General features: G+C 42.8%; 3 protein-coding genes across 14 annotated transcripts in view; all 3 read right to left on the bottom strand.

The window, feature by feature from the left end:
* Nucleotides 1–24,300, bottom strand: part of HOXC8 (homeobox C8) — a 159,882-nt gene that overhangs the window by 23,379 nt on the left and 112,203 nt on the right. For 2 of the 10 annotated variants that reach the window (XM_078384655.1, XM_078384657.1), the window contains exon 3: nucleotides 23,295–23,397. The exons of the other annotated variants lie outside the window; for them this stretch is intronic. The gene's annotated coding sequence lies outside the window, so the exon portion shown is untranslated. The remainder of the gene's footprint in view (nucleotides 1–23,294; nucleotides 23,398–24,300) is intronic. 10 annotated transcript variants of the gene reach the window in all.
* The window catches only part of HOXC4 (homeobox C4), a 100,800-nt gene that overhangs the window by 23,379 nt on the left and 53,121 nt on the right, over nucleotides 1–24,300 (bottom strand). The window lies entirely within an intron of this gene.
* On the bottom strand, nucleotides 12,917–23,281 carry LOC144582982 (homeobox protein Hox-D3-like). Its single transcript, XM_078384643.1, has 3 exons — nucleotides 19,282–23,281; nucleotides 18,745–19,147; nucleotides 12,917–17,075 (listed from the first exon to the last, which is right to left on the bottom strand). The coding sequence occupies exons 1-3, from the start codon at nucleotides 19,285–19,287 to the stop codon at nucleotides 16,378–16,380; spliced, it is 1,107 nt and encodes a 368-aa protein (XP_078240769.1). The 5' UTR covers nucleotides 19,288–23,281; the 3' UTR covers nucleotides 12,917–16,377.

Raw genomic sequence — 24,300 nt, 5'->3', positions numbered from 1 at the left:
CCCATCCTGCAATATCTCCAGTGAGCTATCCCTGCTAGAGGTTGAGAGTTTGGTTCCCTGCTGTGCATCCCAGGATTTTCTGGATCCATTTCAATCAGTTTCAGGCCGGGTTTTGGCACAGAGACTGCCTTGGTCGCCCTGTATGATGACCTTTGCCGGGAGAGAGACAGGGGGAGTGTGACCCTGTTGATACTCCTGGACCTCTCAGCGGCTTTCGACACCATCGACCATGGTGTCCTTCTGGATAGGCTGGCTGGGTTGGGAGTTGGGGCACTGCTTTACGGTGGTTCCGCTCCTTCCTGGCTGACCGTGTCCAGAGGGTGGTGCTGGGGAACAGTTGCTCTGCCCCATGGCAGTTATGTCATGGGGTTCCTCAGGGCTCAATACTGTCCCCCATGCTGTTCAACATCTACATGAAACCGCTGGGAGAGGTCATCAGGAGGTTTGGGCTGAGGAGTCAGCAATATGCTGATGACACTCAGCTCTACCTCTCATTTTCCACCAATCCAGGTGAGGCGGTTTCTGTGCTGAACTCGTGTCTGGATCTGATAATGGACTGGATGAGGGTTAATAAATTGAAACTCAATTCAGACAAGACGGAAGTGCTGTTAGTTGGTGCTTCGCCGGACAGGTTGGAGGTCCATTTCCCTGTCCTGAATAGGGTTACACTCCCCCTAAGGGACAGGGTCCGCAGCCTGGGGGTGCTCCTGGACCCCAGTCTAACTTTGGAAGCTCAGGTGGACTCAGTGGCCAGGGGCGCCTTCCTTCAGCTGCGGAAATACCAGCTACGGCCCTACCTGGACGAGCGGAGTCTCATGACAGTTACACATGCACTGGTAACATCTCGTATTGATTATTGCAATGCGCTCTACGTGGGGCTGCCTTTGAAGACGGTCCAGCGACTGCAACTGGTCCAGAATCGAGCTGCGCGGCTGGTGAGTGGTGCGGCCGCCAGAGAGCACATTAAGCCGATTCTGTACAATTTACACTGGTTACCAGTTGCTGTCCGGGCCCAATTCAAAGTGCTTGTTTTGACATATAAAGCCCTAAACGGCTTGGGCCCTGGATACTTGAAGGACCGCCTCCTTCCATATGAACCTACCTGGCTATTAAGATCTAGCCAGGGGGCCCTTTTGAAAGAGCCATCCCTCAAGGAGGTAAGAGGGATGGCTTGTAGACAAAGGGCCTTCTCGGCAGCTGCCCCCAGACTATGGAACGCCCTCCCAACTGAAATTCGCCTGGCGCCGACACTGATGACATTTCGGCGCCAGGTCAAAACCTTCCTGTTCCAGAAGGCTTTTAATTGAAATAACATTAACTGTGGGTCTTGATGATGGCAATTTAAATTTTAATTTGTATTTTAATCGTATTTTAATCATTTTATATTTTATTGTGTTGAATTTTAATTGTTGTAAGCCGCCCAGAGACCTTTGGGTAGAGTGGGCGGCATATAAATTAAATAAATAAATAAATAAAATAAATAAACAGCCAGCCTGTGTAGCCTCGGACAAGCTACACAGCCCTAGAGGGCCTTCAGAAGAAGAAAATGGTAAACCACTTCTGAGTACAGTATATCTAGAAGGCCCTAAAATGGGCCACCATAAGCCAGAACAGACTTGATGGCATATAATAATTATTTTTATCATCTTGCAATAGTGGTTGTTTGATACTGATAAGACTAGTCTGTGGACTTCAGAGAGGCCCCTGTGTTCTTCTGATTCTGTTATGAATCTGAGCAGCAGAAAAGATATCAGTCATAGGCAAAATGTGGCCTTTCGCATGTTATTGGACCACAAGTCCCAGGATTCCTCACTATAGGCTGTGCTGGCTAGAACTGAAGGGATTTGCAGTCCAGCCAAATTGTAGGGCTGTATTCTCCCTTTCCTGCAAAATACCATTTTATAGAGTAGGTTGTCATTTGAAAGCAAGCAACATCACATTCCACGGCATATACACATATTTCTCTTGCCCTGTTGCCAACTCTTTACATACCAACCTGCCTGTCACCTGAGGTTTGGTGGAAAGGGCAATCCGGTCTCAGCTGTGACAAAAGGCAGGACCTTCTCAGGGGCCACACCCAAACCATGGGATGGATGATAGTGGAAACAGGCATGAGAAGAAGCCAGGTAAACAACCTGTGACCCTCAGTAAAATATGGATAAGCCAGTAGTATGGCAACCCTAACCTGTGTGAGGCATGTGGGTGTACGTGCATATATTTGGGAGCATCTGGCCAGATGGTAATTTGTTGACATTGTCTTTTCCACAAAGTCTGAAATCACACATGGCCTTAGCTACAATTCCCATAACATGGCCAAAAGTTTTTCCAGGAACTGCCCCATTCACCATTTAGCCCATGCTTTTTTTTCCATGTGGCACAGGCCCCATGCCATTGATATCAGGATCTGTGCAACAAAGAGGTTAACAAGTTACGGTGCTGTCACCCTGGCCCTGCTTTGCTCCATAGGGTACAATGGGTTGACATGCATGTACTCATTTCTTCCCCCCCACACACACACACACCTGCCCTCATCCTCTGTTCCCTTTGCTTCTATCTTCTTGAGGAAAGAATACTCCACAAATACAAGCCTCTTCATGGTGAGTGAGAAAACCCTGCCACCAGCTAGGAATTAGGGCCAATGGGGGCCAAGACTTTGAAATTGTTTCATTGGAGACCCCAGGAACAACAGCAGTTTGCTAAAAGTTCGGCCAGTGCCTTGTGGCCTAGGAAAGCTACTCAGGACATGGGATCTTACTCCCCACCCTTCCCTACCTACAGTGGTTATATGGATTGTTTCATCTACAGCAAACTGAGTTAGCTTTGCACTTGGGACCTGGATTTCTGCCCCAAAGTCTTGTCCAAGTTTTTATATACTTATTATTATTATTAAATTGTTTACCTTATCTCTCAGCATTGCTGGTGCCGAGGGGCAGATCAAATGGTCAAGCCTAAACATTAGAAGTTGCGTTCTAAAAAATGTGAAGATAAGATCTCATGTTTGCAAAACCATCATTTTTGTTTTTGTTTTTAATTTCAGGGAGCAAATTAGAAGCTCCGGCAATTGTTCTAAATTGGTAACCAAAGATTTTAGAAGAACTCAGAGCACAGTTTCTACTGATTAACTGCAAGACCATCATAGAGTTGGAAGTGTAATGGATGAAATATTTTAAAAAGGGAAACAAGGAAGCAAATCAAAGAACCGCCAACGCTCCCTGGTTGCATTTTGAATTTCCATTCCCATGATGCCTGGATCCCTGCCTCAGAATTTGAATAGAGGATTACTCACATTTGAGAGTCAAAATATTTCTGAATGAGATGGCGTGGAGTTGCAGCTGGCATGGCCATGCCAGTTAATTTGTTGTATGTTTAATCCTGTCCTTGCTTTAAGGAAGAAGTGAGCTCTGTGATTCCAAATGTATCTACAACAATTAAAAACATAGTATAGCAATTTAATGCTACTTTAATTGTCATGGTTTAAACCTGAAGAATCCTGGTGTTTGTGATTTGGTGAGGCACTTAGATTACTACAGCAGAGAATTTGAAACATCTCATCAAATTTCAGATCCCCGGATTCCATAGAATTGGAGCGATAGCAGTCAAACTGTGCCGCAAAATTGCTGTGACTGTGTTGTGTGGACACACTCTGCAGGATTCAACTGCTGAATCCAAGTTTCCCTGTCTCTGAACCTGTCTCTACTATGTCCTACTGGTTTATGGACAGAGTACAGTGGTGAAAAATTTGATCCGATTCAAATCCTGCCTTGATTGTGAACTCATGAAGGGGCCTTAAGGAAAGCTCATTTTTCTCTCAGCCTTGCCCAAACGTCATACAAGTGGTGCCCCACAAGATTGATGTTAATTCGTTCAGCGAAAATCGCTGTCTTGTAAAAACATCGTCTTGCGAAATGTGGTTCCCCATTGGAATGCATTGAAATCCGTTTAATGCGTTCCAATGGGGAAAATTGTCATCATTTTGCGAAAATGGCCCATAGAGAAACTGCTTTGCAAAGTGCAGATCAGCAGTAAAAATCGCTGTCTTGCGAAATATGGTCCCGAAAACGCCCATTTTACGAGTCGTGGACTCAGCTGCCAAAATCGTCGTCTTGCGAAAATTGGTCCCCCCCCCCAAAAAAGTCTTGTGAAGCACAGTTGGAAACATCGTCCAGCAGAAATCGCCCATAGGAAACACTGTTTTGTGAAGCGCTATAGCGATTGCAAAACCTCATCGTCTAATGAATTAACCGTTTTGCAAGGTAATCGTCTAGCGGGGCACCACTGTATTTGCAACATGGGGATGATCCCACTGATCCAAATTATTGGATTGCTGTAAGGATTATGGAGATAGTTCAAGTGAGATGAATGGTATTGTTCACAGGGCAACTTGTATTTGAAAGATGTCAAATGGATGCAATTAATTTTATAGCGCTCTGTTTCCAGTGAAAGGCACAGTATCCATAATGCTAAGCATGTTGCACTGATCTGTGTTACTTTGGTCCCCATTCCCCTACACGCACACACAGTCAAGCTTCTCACCTAGTGTACAGTATGCTTCAAATAGTGGGACTACAACTTCTGTCATCACAACCAATGACCAGGAATGTGTAGTCTTTATAATTCGTAAACCTCCCAGTGTGTTTTTGAAGTGTTATGGGGCAGTATATAAGCAGCACACTTTGCATTTGCTTTTCACATGAGACAGACAATGCCACCAGCTCATTTCTCTGTCCCTAGAAGTGAAAAACAAAAATCAAAGCAAAATAAAACCAAAACTTCAGAGTAAATAATTAACCATTTGTTCCTTCTCCACACCCAAAATTTGCTGCCTAAGGCAGCTGCCTTGTTCTGCATAACAGTAAAGCCAGCCCTGCCTCCACTGCAGGGAACAGCAACAGTTAAGGGGTATAAGATGTGCATACACATCTGTCTTTTGTCTCCTGCTCTCTAGCATCTGCTGTTCATTCTGGCTAAGAGCAGATCAGACTCTGCTGATCGCACTGACTATGGGCCAAACAGCATATTTATTTTATTTATTTATTACATTTATACCCAACCTTACCACTAAAAAAAATAGCACTCAAGGAGGTTTACAAACTCTTGAAAATAATAAAAATAGGTGAAACAACACTGAGCTTCAAAAAAAAAAAAGAATTATCATAAAAATCAAACCACACCTATTATAAAACCATTACAAATAAACAAATTCATTAAAATAACATTAAATACCATTAAAAGCAGCAAGTTATAAATGACAGAGCAAGGCAGGTTAGACTTCATACGGCAGTCTGAAAGGATGCATTTTCACTCCTTTTTTAAAATCAGTCAGCATGGAAGCAGGTCAAACATGGAAGAGAATGCATCCCATAGTCTGGGAGCCACACAGGAGCCTCCCAGGTGCTTATTAGGTGGGCCATTGAAACTGTTGGTATTTTTAAGAGAGGCTCTCCTGAAGATTTTAAAGTTCGGACAGGCTCAAGTCATAACTATCTTTCAGATACCGTTTAGGACTTTAAATGTTAAAATCAACAGCTGGAATTGAGCCCTGAAAGCAACTGACAACCAGTGCAGATTTTTCAGTATTGGGGAACATATAATCACCCTACTGTGCAGCAGTTAGTAATGTTCCTGCTGCATGTTGCGCCAGTTGAAGATCCTGAACCTTCTTCAAGGGTCACCCATTATGCAGCACTTTGCTGTAGTCAAGATGTGATATAACAAAAGGATGGGTAAATGTTACTAAGTAATTAGAAAAAGGAATTGCTCTAGTGCTGAAAAGTCATTTGGTTATCACAACAAGAACTTTCATGCTTCCTGTAGTTTGTAAATTAGTCTGCTTGTTTTTATGGTTGGAAGTAAACATGGGCCTTATTTGCAAGTATGATTCTGAGGCACCGAAATCACTTCACTGGAACACGAAGAATTTCAGCTTCTAATGATGTCCACAATCCTATGCTAGTTGAGGTGCCTAGACCAGATTCACTAGGTGCAAGAGCAGGAGCTCAGGTTCCTGCATATCCTTGGTTTCCCGAATCACAGCAACAGGATACCTGCAATATGGTTAATAATTTTTTTTCTTTGAGAAACTTCTGGCCTTGTTTATGTTATCAGAATAATAAATAAAAGCGTTCAGTTCTATTTTAAACACAACACTGCCTTGTCCAATCATTCATAGATCATAATTAAAGGTATTTAGGTATAGTGTTTTCTTTTCTTAATAATTTGTCTTTCCCCTTTAATAATCTATTCTAATAATGACCTGAGTATTTATTTTACCATCTGTATTCTTTTTGTATTCACGAAGGCTTTCACGGCCGGGATCTAATGGTTGTTGTGGGTTTTTCGGGGGTTTTGGCCATGTTCTGAAGGTTGTTCTTCCTGACGTTTCGCCAGCCTCTGTGGCCGGCATCTTCAGAGGACTGGAGTAGGAACTCTGTCCATGCTCTGTTGGTGTTTGTTGGATAGCATTTTGGGGAAGGCAGGCTATCCAACAAACACCAACAGAGTTCCTACTCCAGTCCTCTGAAGATGCCGGCCACAGAGACTGGCGAAACGTCAGGAATAACAACCTTCAGAACATGGCCAAAGAGCCCGAAAAACCCCCAACAACCATGTATTCTTTTTGTTTGCTTTTCTTTAAGTGGTTTCCTAACTGTTGCTTTCAGGATTTCACTTTGCTTGTATCGTTCCAGGTGTTCAAGAAGTGTTGAAACATTAACTGCCGATATGTTCAGTAAGACATGTGGGAAATTGTGTGTTGATCTGTCATTTGACACCTTGCTGTGATGAACTTGGATAACACCCCCGTGCTCATTTAACACACAGCCTAAGTAAACTACACCTTAAGACCTCTGATTATGAGAGGCCTCCTAAATGAATGAATGAATGAATGAATGCTGATACTCTAATGTTAGAATAAGACATATTTAATTTGCTACTAAACCCGACATTGTTGAGGGATTTACCATGTCATAATCCCAGAGCCATAATCACCAGTTTTGGTACCTGGGGCAATTGGAACTGTCTCCCACGGACTCCACCCTGACGCGTGAGCGCTTATAGGAGAAAACCAGAGAACGTGGTGCCTGCCTTCCACAAAAGAAAGTGTATGCTTTCAAATAAAAAGTAAATGGAGCCAAGAAGTGATGTCATTAATTTTCCTCATATATAATTTTCCTCAAATCTACATATATATATGTAGATTTGCTTCCAGATTTCAGCATCCTACTTATTCCATCCTAGCTAGAGCCTTGCATGGTCCAGCCCTTACGAGAGAGCACATGGACATGGGAGGCTGTCTGAGACTGAGACAGGGGCCGAATCCTTCCAGCTCGGTCCCATCCCCTCTCAACAGCAGTTGCTGGGCTAGTTGATCAACAGCCCTCCTTTCTGGTCTCCCTGTACGTACAGGGCCACTGTTTTGAACATGCAGCTTGCCAACCCATCCTTCAGGCTCATGGGATATTGCACAAAAAAACCATGATGAACATCATTGCCTTCCATTAATCAGTGGAAGACAAAGCACGGCTTTTAAAGGATGTCTTCTTGAGATGTATTTTCTGCCTATATAGGCTATAAGCTTTTGCATTTTTATAATGTGACTTAAACATGTTCTTTATTCCTTTTTATTCTTAAAATATATTTTGCTCTTATATTCAACTGTAGGACTGCTCTCAATATATTTTGGCTTGTTACTTTTTGAAGTAATGCTGTTTATATGGAGCATAGAAGTAATGTAGGAATAGATAAGGAGATGCTGCCCGAAATTATTGCAACAATGGAAGTGCTTATACAGTACTTCCTTCCATACTCAGATGAATTTTTATATGATTGGCTGTGATTGTTTGGTTGGATGTGGAATTAACCCTTTAATAGGATAAATGCCAGCTGTGATGAACACAGGCTTCTGATTTTTCCCTGGGAGGTCTGTGGAATTTCTACAGGACTCTTGGGGAGGCCAAGCACCTAATATCTGGGTGTAGCAAGTCCTTTAAATATCCTGTTCCATTTAAAAACCAGGTTATTTAGAGCTTAAATGTTCTGAAGCTGCTCTTGTTTCTGATTAGTGACCAGACAGAAGAATAAGGTTCCTCTGCTTAGGACAGAAGGAAACTCCCTTTGCTTCCTACTAGCCCAAATCTGGATTACTGTAGCAGAGCCGATTAGCCTGGCTTTCGGGAAAACTCAATGGAGGGTTGCACCAAAGTGGTCTGCGAATGGTGCCCTTCTGCATTCATGGAATCCCAGGTGGGAATCACCTGGCTGGACGGCTCAGCAAGTGAGGCCTCCAGGTGCAGAGCCAGAGGTTGGGTGTTTGATTCCCCCACTGTGCCTCCTGTGAGTAGAGCCAGCCTGTGTGGCCTTGGGCAAACTGCAGAGTCCCAGGGCAACCCCAGAAGGGAAGAGTAAACCACTTCTGAGTATTATCTACCTGGAAAACCCTGGGAAGGGTTGCTATGAGTCAGAAAGGCCTAAATGACACATGATGTTGATGGTGATGATTAAATAGAAATGTGCTACATTGACAGACAGAGCAGATTAAAGTCAGAACTCACAAACTACTTCAGGTGAACAAGCACTGATGCTACACTGAAGGCCCATTTCCCTTGCCGCTGGCTACTTGCATCTCCATGCGGAGCTAGAGCCAGGCCTACACCAAAGTGACACATTTGGCTTATGAGGTCCAGACAGTTGTGCCTTCACCGTTTAAATCAGAGGTGGAGAGCCCAGAGGTTCCTGGCGTTGAGTCCCCACCACCCTTTCTATTCCTGGGCCCTGTGGATGACGCATGTGATTTCCAATGAAACTAGAAGGGGCCATAAAATCAATTAGGGTTTCTTGGAAAGAAAATTTACCATTTGAATTGGTATGCTTACAAGTCCTGCAAATATATAAATAATTTTCTGAAAGCCAAGACCTTAAGAGAGTTTTGGAAAAAAAATGTACCTGGGGGAAAAAAAAGTCACAGCGTGCCACCTACGTAGTCAAGCGCTGGATTGCCTAACTGGAGCAGTAGCAAGTACACGAAAGAGCAGACGAGCACAGATGCAGATCCACAAAGCAGAAGGGTGGAAGGGGCTGCCATCTCCAGAGAACATGTCACAGTCCAGTCTAGCTCGGTATTCTCTGGTGTCTGTACTAGCCTTCTCCACCCTGGAGTGTATCCAGTCACCTCTGGATGGGTGATTGGGCACAACTCCCATCATCCTCAGCCATCATTTCCCCCTTATGCCCTTTGCTCATACGGAGACCAGATCTGAAACCAACCCCCCACCCACCCCACCTACCCCCAGTTCATTATGTGGCTGTCTAAACTCCTCTTCCTTTATTTCAGATTATAATCTGGAGGTGTGCTTACCTCAGCAGGTTCACCGCTTCCCTCCCCCTCTACCTCCAACTAATTTCTTCCTCCGCATTTCTGTTGCAGGCGGCTCTCTGACATAGCCTTTCCTTTAAGAGATGCACAGAAATGAAAAAAAAAAAGGAAAGGAAAAGTGCTGATAGATTCAAGTTCTCTGCCATCAGAGAAAAAGTATGTGCGTGCGTGTATGTGTGTGTGTGTGAACTGTTTACCAATGCTGAAGTTTGTTTCCTCAAAAAAAAGAGACCAGAAAAGATAAAGTTCTTGCCCTTATTAAATATTTATCAGTTAATTACAATATGTAAATTGTTCTGGTGGGCCATTCGTCTTTTAAGGGGGGGATACAATAAAATGCAGCAGAAAGTTGTGTTATCGTAATTGCCTGATGCCATGGGAAACAACCAGCATTGCTGCAATGTATTTTACATTTATCTTCACTGCCGCATTTTCATTTCATGCACAAAGCTGCCTCGGTGGTTGTTTCACAGATACTTAATGCTTGCGCACTCAGCGTTTTCTTAGCAGGGCTCTGTACAGGAAGAGAGTTGTTATCACAACGGTCTCATTCTGATCTTGCCCCCTCCCCCACTCCTTTCCCAAGGAAAGTAAAACTGTTCAGCTTCATGTAAGGAACAGTAGCCCCTAAGGATGGCAATGAACTTTAGCATCTCTGCTTTTTCCTAGTGAGCAGCTATTGCAAGGGCAGGAGCGGACAACACAAACAACCTGTTACTGGAAAAGGGAATTCTTGAACTTCTGAAAGTAATTGAGTGCTCCCTGGGAGCTTTCCTCATTTTTGAAATCTGCAATTTAATCAATTGCTTTGTTTTGCAGATGCCCTTCATCATGGATTAATTTTAAGATTTCCTTGAAGTCTGGATTTTCACCACCACAGTCCTCTTGATGGTGGAAACAATATAAATGCAGGAGTAGGTACATTTGTATTGTTTCCATGACCACATGGCCTTCTCCTGATTCTTCCTGAATTGTAAGATACAGTACCACAGTCCTCCTGAGTCACGGCTCTCCAACACTAATGTGCTTTCAGCTTTAATCATGGGCTATCTGTAACTTCTGTTTCTGCCCTCACTTGGCAAACAGAACTCAGTGTTCAGGTCCACATTGCACTGAACTCTTCAGACGCCTACTTAATCCGATAGCTGTCTAGATATAGGTGGGCCATTCACTGACGCATTCCCCTACTTGTTGTTCAGAACAAATGGAGCAGTTTTCCTCCCCAGACAGCTGTTTGTGTAGACCAGCTCCAATGTAGACCAAAGAGCTTTCAGATATCTGGGAGTCATCTCCCCTATGAGGGCCACCACACCTCCCACTATGGAAGCATGAAATGTTAGTGGAGTTCCTACTCCAGTGTCTGGACACCTTGTTAAGAGAAGTGAAACTTATATTACAGGAAACCAGAAATCAAGGCATGATGGAGACCCTGATATTCCTATCTCCCTCCTTGATTTTAGTGCTCACCTGCAGCTAATCCTGAGCCCCCAAATCCTCTTGCCAATTGTTCTGAACATCAGCATACAACAGTGATGCCATAAACAGTTCGCATGGAGGGAGGGGGAAAGGGGCGTGCATTACAAGTGCATTGAAAGCAAGAAGATGGAAGTCTCAGACAGTTACAGGGAGCTACTGCCTAGCCCAGATCCACCTACTCCATTTCTCATAGTTTTGCTGCCAGATATCCTGAATTTGGTGGACTTGTTGTCTAATGGAGATACTGAATGTTGTGGTCCAGAAAAGTAACTTGCTCAAACTCTGATGAGATTATGGGGGTATATGTGTTGGAAAGGTCCCTGGAGGTCATTTAGTCCAGTCCCCTGCTCAGTGCAGGATCTGCAAGGTGAGACACAATTGCAGCATCCCCAGCTGATGGCCACTCTGCTTCTACTTAAATATCTCCAGGAAAGGGGAGCTCTCCAGGTGGCTGGTTCCACAAAAACAGCTTCTTAACAAAAGTTCTCTCCCCTGTAATTTCCACCCATTGGTTCTACTCCTGCAACTCCTGCAACAGTTCTTAGATGAATTTCTCCTGGGGTCAAATGATCTGATTTTTATTTTTGTTTTTTAATTTCATTGCAGTCTCTAAATTTCCAGGGGCTGAAGTGGTCATATTTTGGCATTTATTAATAATGGTTAAAGGAACAGAAATAGTGCTTCCTGATGTTAGGTCTTCACACTGTTATCTGTGAATTTATTGGCAGGCGTTAAGAATGAGGGAGCGGATCCAGTACCATTAGGCATTTACAAGGGCCAGGGTTTTCAAGGGGAGAGATGGTGTTTAGTTTTCCAACTGATGTGAATACCACCAATGAAACTAACCTAAGAAGTACTAAACGTGGACTTAATATCAGAAGCAAACTTTAAAGGGGTTGAAAAGTCAACCTGTCAAATTTGCATTCTGATTTTTCTTTCAAACTTGTGTAAAGTTTTGTTTCACTCTTAGCAGTAAACCCACCTGTCCTGGCTGGATATGAGGTGCTGCAACTTTAGCGGGTTGCCTTTATACCAAATGTTTCAGAGTTCTGACATAGTGTCTACTGGTGAACCAATGCCATCGGTGGCCCGGCTCGTGACTGGGGTGGTTGGAGGACCACTTTGCTTAACCATAGCTACAAATTGGGGGTTTGGAGGAGACTGGACCTTTATTTTGCCCCCCCCACCCCCAAATGCAGACCACCATGCAAACTGGATTATTTGGAACCTGGATCTAGAATCTTGTCCTAAACTTCTCCTTACTGAGGCTTGCCCTTCCAGAAGCCTCTTAAAGGGTGGATGGAAAGTCTAGCCGACTTGCAGTCCAAGGAAATGGAGGGTGTTTAATGGAAGGCAGGGGCCAGTTGAGGTTGGGGGGGTGACGGAAGAAGGACACACAAACAGGCTAAGCTCCAGAGCTGCATACTAACTGGGAGATGAAAGAGCTAGAGGCCTTCTGAAGTATGTGCTGTCTTGATGATTAATGGGGGTGAAGGAAGGGTGAGGCCCAGCCCCTGGTAAACTACAAGATGGCAAAGTGATTCTAAGAACAACAGAGCAGTGTTCATGGTGAAAAGCTTGTCTGCCTATTCCAAGTAAATCTCCTGGTGCTGTTTTTAAAAGCCTCTTTATTTCCAGTATCAAAACAGTACATTAAAATAGACTCTGAGAGCCAAGCCATCATTACAAATAAACCAACAGTGATGGGCAACGTACAGTGAAAACATTGCTCTCTCTCTCTCTCTCTCTCTCTCTCTCTCTCTCTCTCTCTCTGTGTGTGTGTGTGTGTGTGTGTGTTGCAAATTGGTTCTTCTTCTTCCACCTGGCTCCCAAACCCATTCCAAACTGTAAGACAATGACGCACCAGGGTAGCCATTGCCTGGCTTGGGATTCCCCATCAGAGCTGGATCACAAGAGTTGTTCTTTCTTTCTTTCTTTCTTTCTTTCTTTCTTTCTTTCTTTCTTTCTGCCTTTCTTTCTTTCTGCCTTTCTTTCTTTCTGCCTTTCTGCCTTTCTGCCTTTCTTTCTGCCTTTCTTTCTTTCTGCCTTTCTTTCTGCCTTTCTTTCTGCCTTCTTGTTGTTGTTGTTGTTGTTTTTTTGGGGGGGGCTTTCTTGTTTTAAAAGGTTGCATTTTTACATGTCATGTGTTAACATTTAACACACAGAGGGAGATGCTTCAGGAAGGCCTTCTTTAAGGACAAGAGTGCTTTCTTAAAGGATGAGCCGGTTACATAAATGGATTCATAGAGACGAGTTATATATGCTCTCTCTCTCTCTCTGTTTTTTCATTGGTAACAGACCACAGTTCACAGGACTGAAGCACCTGGATTTTTGATTCACATTTTAATGTAATCTCCCACAAGATCAAGCTATCCTATTCCCTATTAGGGAGGGGAAGGGCAATTAATTTCCCCAGCATCAGTAAAATGAATTGTTCTAATGCAAAGTATTTTCAAATGCCTTGATCTTGAATGGAGAATTAAGGCCCCTTAGCTTTAGAAAAGGCCTACCCCTTGTGCAGACAGGATGGGGCGTGGGGGAAGCTGCTAGACTTGTTTTGTTGAGATGGGCTGACTAGGAAACTGATGGTTCTTGGCTGAGGAATTCCGGGGAGGGGGGTGTTGTCCCCAAAAGGAATGTTTGCAACAGCTTTGTAGACCCTGTTGGAAATAGTAGGCAAAGATCAGTTTTGTGTGATCTACTTTGTGCTTTGGGTTTTTTTTTTTAGCAGAACCTCAGGAGCTTCCCATCTGAGCCTGATGTAAAGGAGTATCCTCAGAGTAAAAGGCTTCTGAACCCAGGGGTTTGTTCTATGTACCACGGCTGAAGGGAGAGGTTTTTACAGGTTTCTCAGTGAGCAACCTTTCTTGAAAGAATGGCCCTCCATGATAATGACCAGCATCAGGGGACTTCTGGGCACATTTTAGACTCATCTCTCAGGGCCTGATCACACATGAGAAAAGAACCCCAGTTACACCAATTCTTCTCCAATATCTCTGTTGTACTGGGACATTTTTCCAGTGGTCATGTGGTATATATACTGGCAGGAATATTCACATTATTTTTAACTGTGTTGATTCATTTCTTTCTCTTTTGAACCATTATAGTAGGCTACATTTCTCTTCAATGTTGTATCTATTCATTTTCTGTAGGCAATCAACCCCTCTTGTTTCTTTAAAAAAACAAAACTAAAGGTGATATATCAATGAAATGGTATGAGCCTTCTCTTCTCTCCCCTTTTCCTTTCCCTCCTTTACTCATTGTCCCCTTTTCCTTATTTCCCTGCATTTCTCTCCCTCTCCGCTCTTGGCTTTCTTTTTCTTCTTCCATTTGAACAGTGTCAGGAGGAGGAAACAAGTTTTAAAAGACTTGCAAAGTATTGTGAAGAGCAGGGTTTAAAAAAATGCAACACACCTTCCTTTATCATTCAAAGCAGGAAATCTCAAGCCCTCTTTCCCCTGCAAGGGAGCAGGGAAGACTATCTCCTTCCACGCATTGTATGCGTTTTTTTGTGTGGTGGCAGTGGCAGCTACTAGTAATTTATCAATATCCCTTTAAAAAAAATTTAAGGGTACAAGTGCAGTAAACACACAGTGCACAGAGTGCCCAGGAACCCAGTCCCTTCACAAAGGAAATAAATAAATAGGAATGTTCACACACACTGAAATGATAAGGAATGAAGTGATACATCACTGGAAAAATTGAAAATCACCCTCCCAGTGAGCAGGAAATAAATCGATTGCTAGGTCATATGAATCAACGTTGGCTATGCATCATGTGAATGGAAAATTATGCAACAATCTAAATAACAGCCAAATCGGTGTAACTGGGTCTTTCAGCAGGTGTGATCAAGCCCTCCGTTTAGATAGATCCGCACTAGCCCAACACAAACTGACTAGAACAATGGCTGAGGTTTCTAGGAGCTGGAGTCCAAGAACAGCTGCAGAACCACCTTTGGGAACTCCTGGATTAGAAACATGCCCCAAAACTTCTGCAACATTCAAAACTCCTCTGTAGAAAATCCCAGGTGGAAGGAGTGATCAGAAGCCAAGAAGCTTCAAAGTCACTGATCTAGAGTAAAACGCAGAATAAATTTTCCGAAGCTCAACTTCCACCAGCCTGTGCATAGAAACAAGTGGTAAGTCAGTCAATTGTCTCTAATGTCCTATCAAATGGTGAGAAGGTTAATCATACTTTCACACCTTGAAAGAAATATGAGAAAACAAGGTAGCAGTAACATCTCCTTGCCTTGAGGTGAAAGCTGGCTGAAGTGCCTTCAGTTGCTTCCTTCTAAATTAAATGCCTATCCTACTAAATTACTGGTCCGTGAATGATCTTCTGCCTTCCCACATAAGGAGGTCTTGAGCCTTAACAGTCCCTACTGGGGAACGTCTATCCCTTTAGCACATTTTGAGTTCTAAACTCCATCAGCCTGATGGTGGCCAAGAAATGATGGGAATGGACGTTCATCACATCAGGAGGGCCACAGATTCCCCAGACCTTGGATTAGGGCAGCAGGTCTTCAGGTTTAGGGGGTCAATTCCTCTCCATGGAAAGAAGGATCAAATGGAACAAGAGGAGGCACTCGATTTCTGATGTGAGCAATAAAGAGCAACAGCAGTGTTTTTTATAGCCCCATTTATTGGGAGAAAAGCAGAATATAAATAAAATCTATGAAACAGCAGCAATGACAATGACAGGGCTCTGAAGGATCCCGTTTAACTACTGTGGCTGTCTGAAAAAACCAAATCCTTCTCTCTCCCACTTGCTAAACTTTGAAAGTAGATTGTAAGACTGAGAGATCTCCAGAGCATGTGAAAAGCACAACGTCTTTCAAGCCCAGGAGGGGAAGGATTGTATTTGGAGCTGCCCTTCCCCATGGCCTCCCCCCCCCCCCCAGTGCAGGGGTGGACTATCCAGGGACCACACTGGCCTGCCCTTGCTCTGTTTCCATGGACAGCTCTCCTCTGGTGGAAGCTGTGAATACCGTTATGTCAATGGGAAACAAAGTGTGTTGAGATGTATCATGCCTTGTCACCTTGGCATTTTAATTTATGTTGGCCACCCTCCTTATGCCTAGGCTACTTCAGCTCATAATTTCTCTTCCCCCCCCCCCACATGGACTTGCCATCTTTATACAATCATTGGCAAAGGGCTGTTGAAAATATTTTCTGCCATGGTGCATGGAGGGAGTATTATTATCATAATACTTCTCATTTCTCACTGCGGGGCTGGAACAAAGGGTAAAATCTAAACAGTAGGAGTCAAGTTTTAAAAAACTTGCAGATGAGATGATGTGCCTTCAAAATCATCATCATCATCGATTAAAAGCCATCCTTCTGTCTTCAATATTAATAAGATCCAGAAACTGCACCCCCCCCCACTCATGAAAGTTCTTCAGTACAGTTAAATAAATTAGGAGGCGGCAGAGGTGCATACTGTTGGTTGCACTTAAGAGGTATATATATTTTTTAATGAGATAATAGGACTGTAGCAATTTCCCCTGCCTGTTTCCATGGCAGGGAGAGCCCTCACAGATGCATCAGATTTACAGGTCCCTGAGAACCTCCCTGAGGCACAGGATGTGTGCTGAAATCGGTGTAAATGGGATGTGAGTTGGAAAGCCCAAGCGGGTGATGGCTGGGGAGTTCAGCCACACAGCTGTAGTCCAGGTTTGCCAAGGAGCAGTCAGGGAAGCTGAAGAGCGAGTCTGCCTCGGGCACATTTCCCAGGTAATTTTCTCCCATCATCTCACTCGGACTTCCTTGTAGAACTGGAGGTCCGTAATGAGGACCCTCTTCTCCTGCCACAGGGAGGGGGCTGTAATCCAAGGAGGCAGAAGTGAAGGCATTTCCTATGAGAGACTCCTCCACGTATGCTGCTGTGTCCTGGATCCCTCCCTGGGCCTTGCTGCAGGAACCCAGCATGGTTGTCTCATACTTGGACTCCATCTGACTGTAATAGTTGGTCGCTGGAGGGCTTTTATTTGGGGACTTCCTTGCAGCCCTCTTGCTGGTCCTGCTGTCCTTCTTGTACTTCATCCGTCTGTTCTGGAACCAGATCTTGATTTGCCTCTCCGAGAGTCTCAGCAGGCGCGCCATCTCCAACCGGCGTGGCCGGCAGAGATACCTGTTGAAATGGAACTCCTTCTCCAGCTCCACCAGCTGCATGTGGGTGTAGGCTGTACGCACTCTTTTGGAAGAGGAGGAATTGGGTGGAGAGATGGGGTCTAAATAAAGGAAAGGGAAGATGTGATTCAAGTTGAACCCCGAGGATGTTGCAAAACAGCCCATGCATTGTCTCACAAATTGTTCTATCTGTAAGAAATCCATATAAAGGGAGGGTGGATGGTGAACAAAGGTGAGAGTGGAAGAAAAGCTTGCAAGCCAAGCAAGGAAGCCCAGGGGGCTACATTGGGTCTGAATACCAGAGGCTCCCTACCCCTAGTATAGGGGGTACAAGCATGCAAGCTAGAGCTGAGCTGCCCCAATACTAGCTCCATTGGTGTGTGTGTGTGTGTGTGTGTGTGTGTGTGAGAGAGAGAGAGAGAGAGAGAGACAGAGATTCCTTTGCTTCAATGCATCTTGCCAAAAGACTGGTTTATTAATTTGCATTCCCCTATGTTGCCATTGTACTAATATAGGATGGTGGATCAATGAAGAGATTGTCTAGCAGAGCATCCTGTTTCCTACAGTGGCCAACCAGAAGCTTTTGAGAAACTCATGAACAGGACATGACTGCTGCAGTCCTATCCCATTCATGGTCTCCAGCAACTGGCAAAGAGAAGCGTATATTGCTTCTGAACCTGGAAGCAATTTGCAACCATCTTAACTCTTAGCCATTGATGAGCTCTACTCTCTGAATTTGTGTGGTCTAATTTCCTTTCAAAGCTGCCCAAGTTATTAACTTGCACTCCACAATAACATGGCAACATTGTTCTGCTCACTTTATGACTGGATATCACCATCTATGGGTTTACTACCTCCATCTCATTTCTTGTGGATAGCTAGCTAAAGATTAGGCAAATTAAGAAAACATTTTTTTAATTTAATGAGGAAGACAAATATTGTCCTAAATTTTTTTTATGCAAAGAACCTAGAAATAATACATTAGAACAACTTTTAAAAGAAAATCTGTATAGTTATGAAGCAGAGTTTCTTAAGTGAAAGCTGGAAGCTTTTGCATGGAAGTTTTTCTGATTCTAAGAGAGGTGGCATAGAATTGCAACTAACTAACTGAATGTATGGAAATGTTTTTGATGCCATTGCCCAGAAGGCACAGCTACTAAAATTAGGAGACACTGGATCGAAGCCTTTCAGCACCTGGATAAGACCACTAGAGGAGTGTTGTTTAGTTTACTGGTGGTATAAATTACTGTAAATAAATAAATTATATATATATATAATGCAGTTTATGGATACTTATTTGGAATTGCTGGGAAATCATCAGTCTAAACCAGTGGTTCTTAACCTTTGTTACTCGGATGTTTTTGAACTGCAACTCCCAGAAACCCCAGCCAGCACAGTTGGTGGTGGAGGCTTCTGGGAGTTGCAGTCCAAAACTCCTGAGTAACCCAAGGTTAAGAACCAGTGGTTTAGACTGATGATTGGGTAATCCAAGTGTTCTTAGACTACAACTTCCAGAAACTCAGGCTGGCGGCGAAGGCTTCTGGGAACTGCAGTCCAAGAACAGCCAGAATTACCCACTGTTGGAACCACTGGTCTAGACTATCCTTCTTCAGAAGGACATTTTCCAGATGTGTTGGAGCTGGACTATATTTCCCTTGATCTCCATGATTAGTTAGGGAAGATGAAGGTGTTAGCCATACACATCTAGAGGACACTAGATGGGGAAAACCTGATCAGGATATACAGGATATTACGGATAGAACAAGATACCTGAGACAGGAAGGTTGTTCTTCGGCTTCTTCTTGTGTCTGGATTCCTTCATCCAAGGAAAGACTCGTTTTGGTAAATGGCTATGATGTTCTTGGTTGGTGCTGTCAGTGGATATGTCACAAGGACTGGAAGAAGTACCCGGTAGTGGCTTTTGTAATTTTGAGGCTGGATGATTGCCATGCCCTACAGATCTCAGGATCCCAACTGTGTCTGTTGGAGACCCTGCGGATCCTCCTAACTCCTGGTGCTCTGATGGAGCCGGGAAAGGTAACTGACTAAAACAATTGCTCCTAATGAGCTCCTGGTACAAAGGATCTTCTGAGGACTCCTGGTCGTCTTTGTGAAGAGGTTTTTGCATTTCCTGGTCTTCTCTGACCAAAGGGACCGGGAAGGTGAGGGGTGCCTTGAAACAAATAAAAAAGGAATCCAGAGGACAGAACTTCAGTTATTCTGAGTTATAGCGAGATCTGCTGAGGAAGAATCCACATCAGCCAAGAATTCCAAAAGCTAAGGGGAAAACATTCTAAATCAACATACCCTCATCTTTTAACAAGAACATTCTCCAACCATCCTGGCCTCTGGGCCACACCTGCAATGAAGGAACAGGAACTTTAAAGAACTTCTACGTTTCAACATGTTTCGAGTTGGAACAAATGTTTTCTCAGAAGTCAGCCCCTGCAAATGTTGTTGTCTTCCCCCCCCCCCCGTCAGATATGCTCCAGAGAGTTGATATCTGCCTGCAAATGAATCCATTTAGAGTATTTGATATTTTATGGTCTTGGACGACTGGTATGTAATACTGTTTAGCCATGTTTTACTGCTGACATGCAATGGTTTCTGCCATGTAATAATAATAATAGTATCTGAGATGATTTTATATACTGTAGTAGCTTGAATAAGGTTTAATTGTTTTCACAACAAATTGCAGTGCGGAGTGGTTGTGTTTGATGTCTTTCAGGAAACTCCATTGCATTTCCCTTCATGATCTCTCTGCCCCATTGTCTTGGCTGAGAGAGCAAATCAGCTAAGATGATGTCCATAAACTGATCAAAGAGTATAATCCAAAGATGAACTCCCACACCCTGCCTGTACATGATTCATTCTTCTCAACTCTCTATCCAGGAAATGCAGCACATGCAGGTCTCCTTCTGTTGGGCCAGACCCTGTCTGCAAAGCGCAAAGGAGATGATAGAAAGGAGACCAGGCCTTGGCTGCTGCAGCATAGGGGCCTAGATAGGATGAGCCATCTACAGTTGCCTTGCCTACTTTGTAGGCCTCCATGGGTATTGGACTGCAGTTCCACTGCATTATGGTAGTTGTAGTCTAGCTAATATGGAACGCACCAGAATGGGAAAGCCTGACTGACAAGAGTGCTGCAGCCAAAAATATTGTGATAGAAAATCAGTGGGGGAAGCAGTCTGTAGAATAAAGGGAAGGGAAAGGAAGGGAAGAGAAGGAGTCCAGGTCTCCAATTCTAAATACTATACAAAGAATCCTCAAGGAACAAAAGTAAGTGGAACTTACTTTTAAATAAATCTATATAACATTGCATATAAGTTGAAAATCTAATTTTAATGGCATCATAAAAATTAGCTCCAAGAGCTTGTCAACCGTCGGCATGTCAACTAGTATCTTGGTATTCCAATATCTTGGAATATCCAGAAGGCTGCTTCGCCCTTTAGTGCCAAGAGTAGGGAGCAACTTAGACCTTTGAGTCACAGCTTTTGTCAGTACGCAAACTATTCCATCTTATTGTAGTGACTGGATGTTGTTGTTTTTCCTAACCTCTTTCACAGGAAGCTCATCGGAGTGTACACATGAAGTGGGCATTTTGAAAGGGGTGGTGAGCACAATCTGCTGCACCAGGAATGACAAAACGTCTCGTGGTTCCTTAGAGGCTAATACATTGTTTTTACCCTAAGCTTTCCTAGACCATAAGCCCACCTAGAACATCCTAAGAAGCAGTCTATCCCATCCACAAAATTTGATGACCGATCAAACGTGGTAGCCTTTATATATGCAACCCATTTAAGTACCAAGTGTGTATTTGACAAATAAGTATCAGTCACAATTTTGTACAACTACGGTCATGTACACGCTTTACAGTTTATTATTTTTACAATGAAAAGGGGATTGAGCCTGTGTGTGTGTGTGTGTGTGTGTGTGTGTGTGTGTGTGAGAGAGAGAGAGAGAGAGAGAGAGAGAGAGAGAGAGAGAGAGAGAGGAGAGAGAGAGAGAGAGAGAGAGAGAGAGAGAGAGAGAATAACTCTTCAAAGGCTGGTGGTCTGTATCTATAAAGTTACTAATGTATGAAATTACATAGTAGAAGTGACTGTCCTAGAGAGAGGTCTGTATTTAATAATTGCTATTGATGCCTGTGTTAGATGTAACCACTGGATTCATGTAAATACTGAAATCATTCATGGAATAATATTTGGCTTATAGTCAATACTTTTTCTATTTACACTACAATTATGCTCAGTAAGTGGGTGAAAATAAGCAAGAAATATTTTCAAGCACATCTGAACTCATTTGGAGACCTTAAGAGTAAAAATCCATGTTAAGCTGGGCAATGTGAAGGTCTCTCTATGTCCCTGTTTTTAATTAAATGAAGCAATATTCTTCTTGAAGAGACAAACAGAAGGTATCAGGAAAATCCTTGGGTTGTAGAAATGGTGGCAGGCATACAAAAGATCTCAGAAAGGAGTATTGGATTTAGCTAGAGCATTGGGAGCTAATAATATTATGTTGGCTGGTAACGCTTTATGAACAGCTGTAACCTCACTGATGGAAATGAAAGGGCCATCAATATGCTCTCCTAAGAGGAATTCACAGGCAAAATAGCACGAACTGTGCACTGGGGCAGAGTGGGGTGGGGGATGATTACTATGGATGAGTACCATAGTAATCCAAATTTTGCACTAAACTTGGCTTTCATATATTATTTCTTTTGCATAACTTATTCAGTCTATATAAATGGGGCACAATGAATGAAGCCCTGGTTTATTATTGTTAATAATAATTTTAATCCTCTCAGCCCTTGTGTATTAAGGCTTTCACCAGGCATTATTTACCAAGTTTCAAAACTACATTCAGCACAGTCAGAAAGACTAGAAACATGCTGGGCTTTTGGAAAAAAAATGTATCTTTTCTGTAAGTTATATTCTGCATCTTCTCATGTCTGTGCTTTTGCAAAGTCTGCCTATAGAAATCCAGTGGCAGAAATAAAAAAAATTATCCTTTTTTGGATTTCCACTGATTACTGGCATCTTCTATGCTGCGATCACAAGAATCCTGTGATATTCTGGACCTTTGAAACTGCACCAGCCCAGATGAAGCAGCAGTTAATTTGTCAGAGGTTTTATTGATACTGAATCTGTGACTGCTGATGGATGGAATCAGACAGGTCATACAGATGGGCACGGATCACAGGCATTCAGTTGTGACCGGTGTACCACTGAATCCAATCGTAAACATAAGAACATAAGAAGAGCCCTGCTGGATCAAGTCACAGGCCCATCTAGTCCAGCTCCCTGTATCTCACAGTGGCCCTACCACTGAGAGCACAGGAGACAACTAGATAGCTGCCTCCTGATACCCCTCCCCTGCATCTGGCATTTGGAAGTATGTTCCTTCTAACCTGCGAATTTGTGATCTCACTTGGCATTCATTGTTACCAGACCTTGCTGGATTCCGCTGGATGCCTGTGCTTTATTTCCCTGCCAGTTCATAGAACTTTTTTTAAATGTACAGTATGCAAATCATTCTATTCTGTAACTTCGGGGTGAATAACATCCACAAGATATTCACTAGCAATGCAGAAGAGATAGAAGGGAAGAATTCAAGGTCTTGAATCCTTTTGGGTACAATCAGGTACTAAACCTTGGAAAAAATTACTTTTTGAGAAGATAGCCCAGAGGCACAGGAGTCTGGGTATTGTAGACCAAAATATAACCTAGCCAAGCTTTGTCTGTTATTCTTCCTGAAGGATATATTGGTCTCACTGAACTCAAGCATATCTTTATAAGATTGAACTGTCTATAATAGTTTAAGCACTAAAATCAGGTGATCAAAACAATAAGTAAATAAAGCCTAACCTTTTGACTTTTGAAGAGGTCTGTATTATGGTTTGTATTTAAATTCAGTTCAGTTTTATGAAAATGAATTATTATTCTTTTAAAAAGATGCAGTTTTATGCAGCCTAAGAGTAAGTGCCTTGAACTCAGTGAGGCTTACTTCTGAGTAGACATGCCTAGTGCTGTGCTGTGAGGACCTTTTGTTTATTTTTAAAAGATAGATTAAGTTCCTATTTTTGCATTTTTGTTCTCTTACTTCATTTTACAGTGCCTACGGCTGTACACCCACCCCATTCCCAGATATGGGGCAAGAAGGAAAATGGTCAATAGGGATTCCCATGGTTTTTAGTAGAACTTACAGTTAGTTAGGGGAACGGTAACAGCCTTGGGAATTGTTGGTAACATGCTTTTTAAAGTTTGTCTTCATCTTGTACTGAGTTCTCTCCTTTCCCAAAACATTTCTGTCTAACTCACCTTCCATTGTTGGACTTTATGGTTAGTCTCCACAAACAGATTGGCTAGAATAAGCGAGCTTTGTCTTGACAGATGCCTGCTGCTGTTTTTCTTCCTGAAAAATCTTATACAGAAAGAAGGGAAGTGGTTCTTAAGATGCGTCTGAATCAATTTTTCTTGTTTTGTTAATTGAATGCAAATTTAATTATGACTTTTTAGGATTTAGTGTGGGGGTGGAAAGGTCTTTATGCTATCTTTATTGGTAAGCCAAAAACAGAGAAGCGGGAACAAAAAGATCAAAAAGAAAAAAACCACAAGAAAAACACTACAATCCACATTAGTGGAACATTTTTGGGGCACGTCAAAGCCATAAAACACTGTGCAAGCTTCTAATTTCTCAAGAACTCTTCAGTAGACCTGAAAGTAACCAAAGCAAAGTAGAATAGAGAAGGACCCCAGGAAGAGGACATGAGTTGATGTTCAAACCATGGATTCTGCATCTAGTTACAGTCTAGTCTTGGAAGAGGTAAGAAACAATCTACATGTGACCAAGAGCTGTGGAATCATATTAGAAAACCTTGTTAGTCTTCAGTGACCTAGAGTGGTCGTTCGACTAGATAGGCGGGGTATGTATAAATCAATAAATCAATAAATCAATAAATCAATAAATCAATAAATAATCAGAAACCTTCTAATGATTAGACCTCTCCAGTAGACCTGATGAAAATGCCCATGCATTTTCAAAGGGCCCCGAAATTAAACACTTCATTCAAAGGTAGTTCTATCTCCGCTTTGGTTTGGTTTGGTTTATATAGGCAGTGAGGAGAATTGCATTAAAAGCATCCCAAAATTTTCCTGCATCATAAACTCAAGTGGTGTAATAAACCAACCTGGCAGGAAGTTCCAAGACATCTAGAAAGCATGTCACTTGGTGAGTTAAAAAATTAACTGTGCAGTGAGCTATTAATGGTCTTGTGTATATTCTTATGCCATATTATTATATTATATTATATTATATTATATTATA

This window comes from Pogona vitticeps, chromosome 2, assembly GCF_051106095.1.
Source record: "Pogona vitticeps strain Pit_001003342236 chromosome 2, PviZW2.1, whole genome shotgun sequence".
NCBI lineage: Eukaryota > Metazoa > Chordata > Lepidosauria > Squamata > Agamidae > Pogona > Pogona vitticeps.
The sequence above is the reverse complement of the archived record's forward strand: the minus strand, read 5'-3'. Positions and strand labels throughout refer to the sequence as shown.

Coding starts and splice junctions, on each gene's coding strand:
- LOC144582982 (XM_078384643.1), bottom strand. Junction 17,076..18,744: donor GAACAACCTTCCTGTCTCAG/GTATCTTGTTCT, acceptor TCCTTTATTTAG/ACCCCATCTCTCCACCCAAT.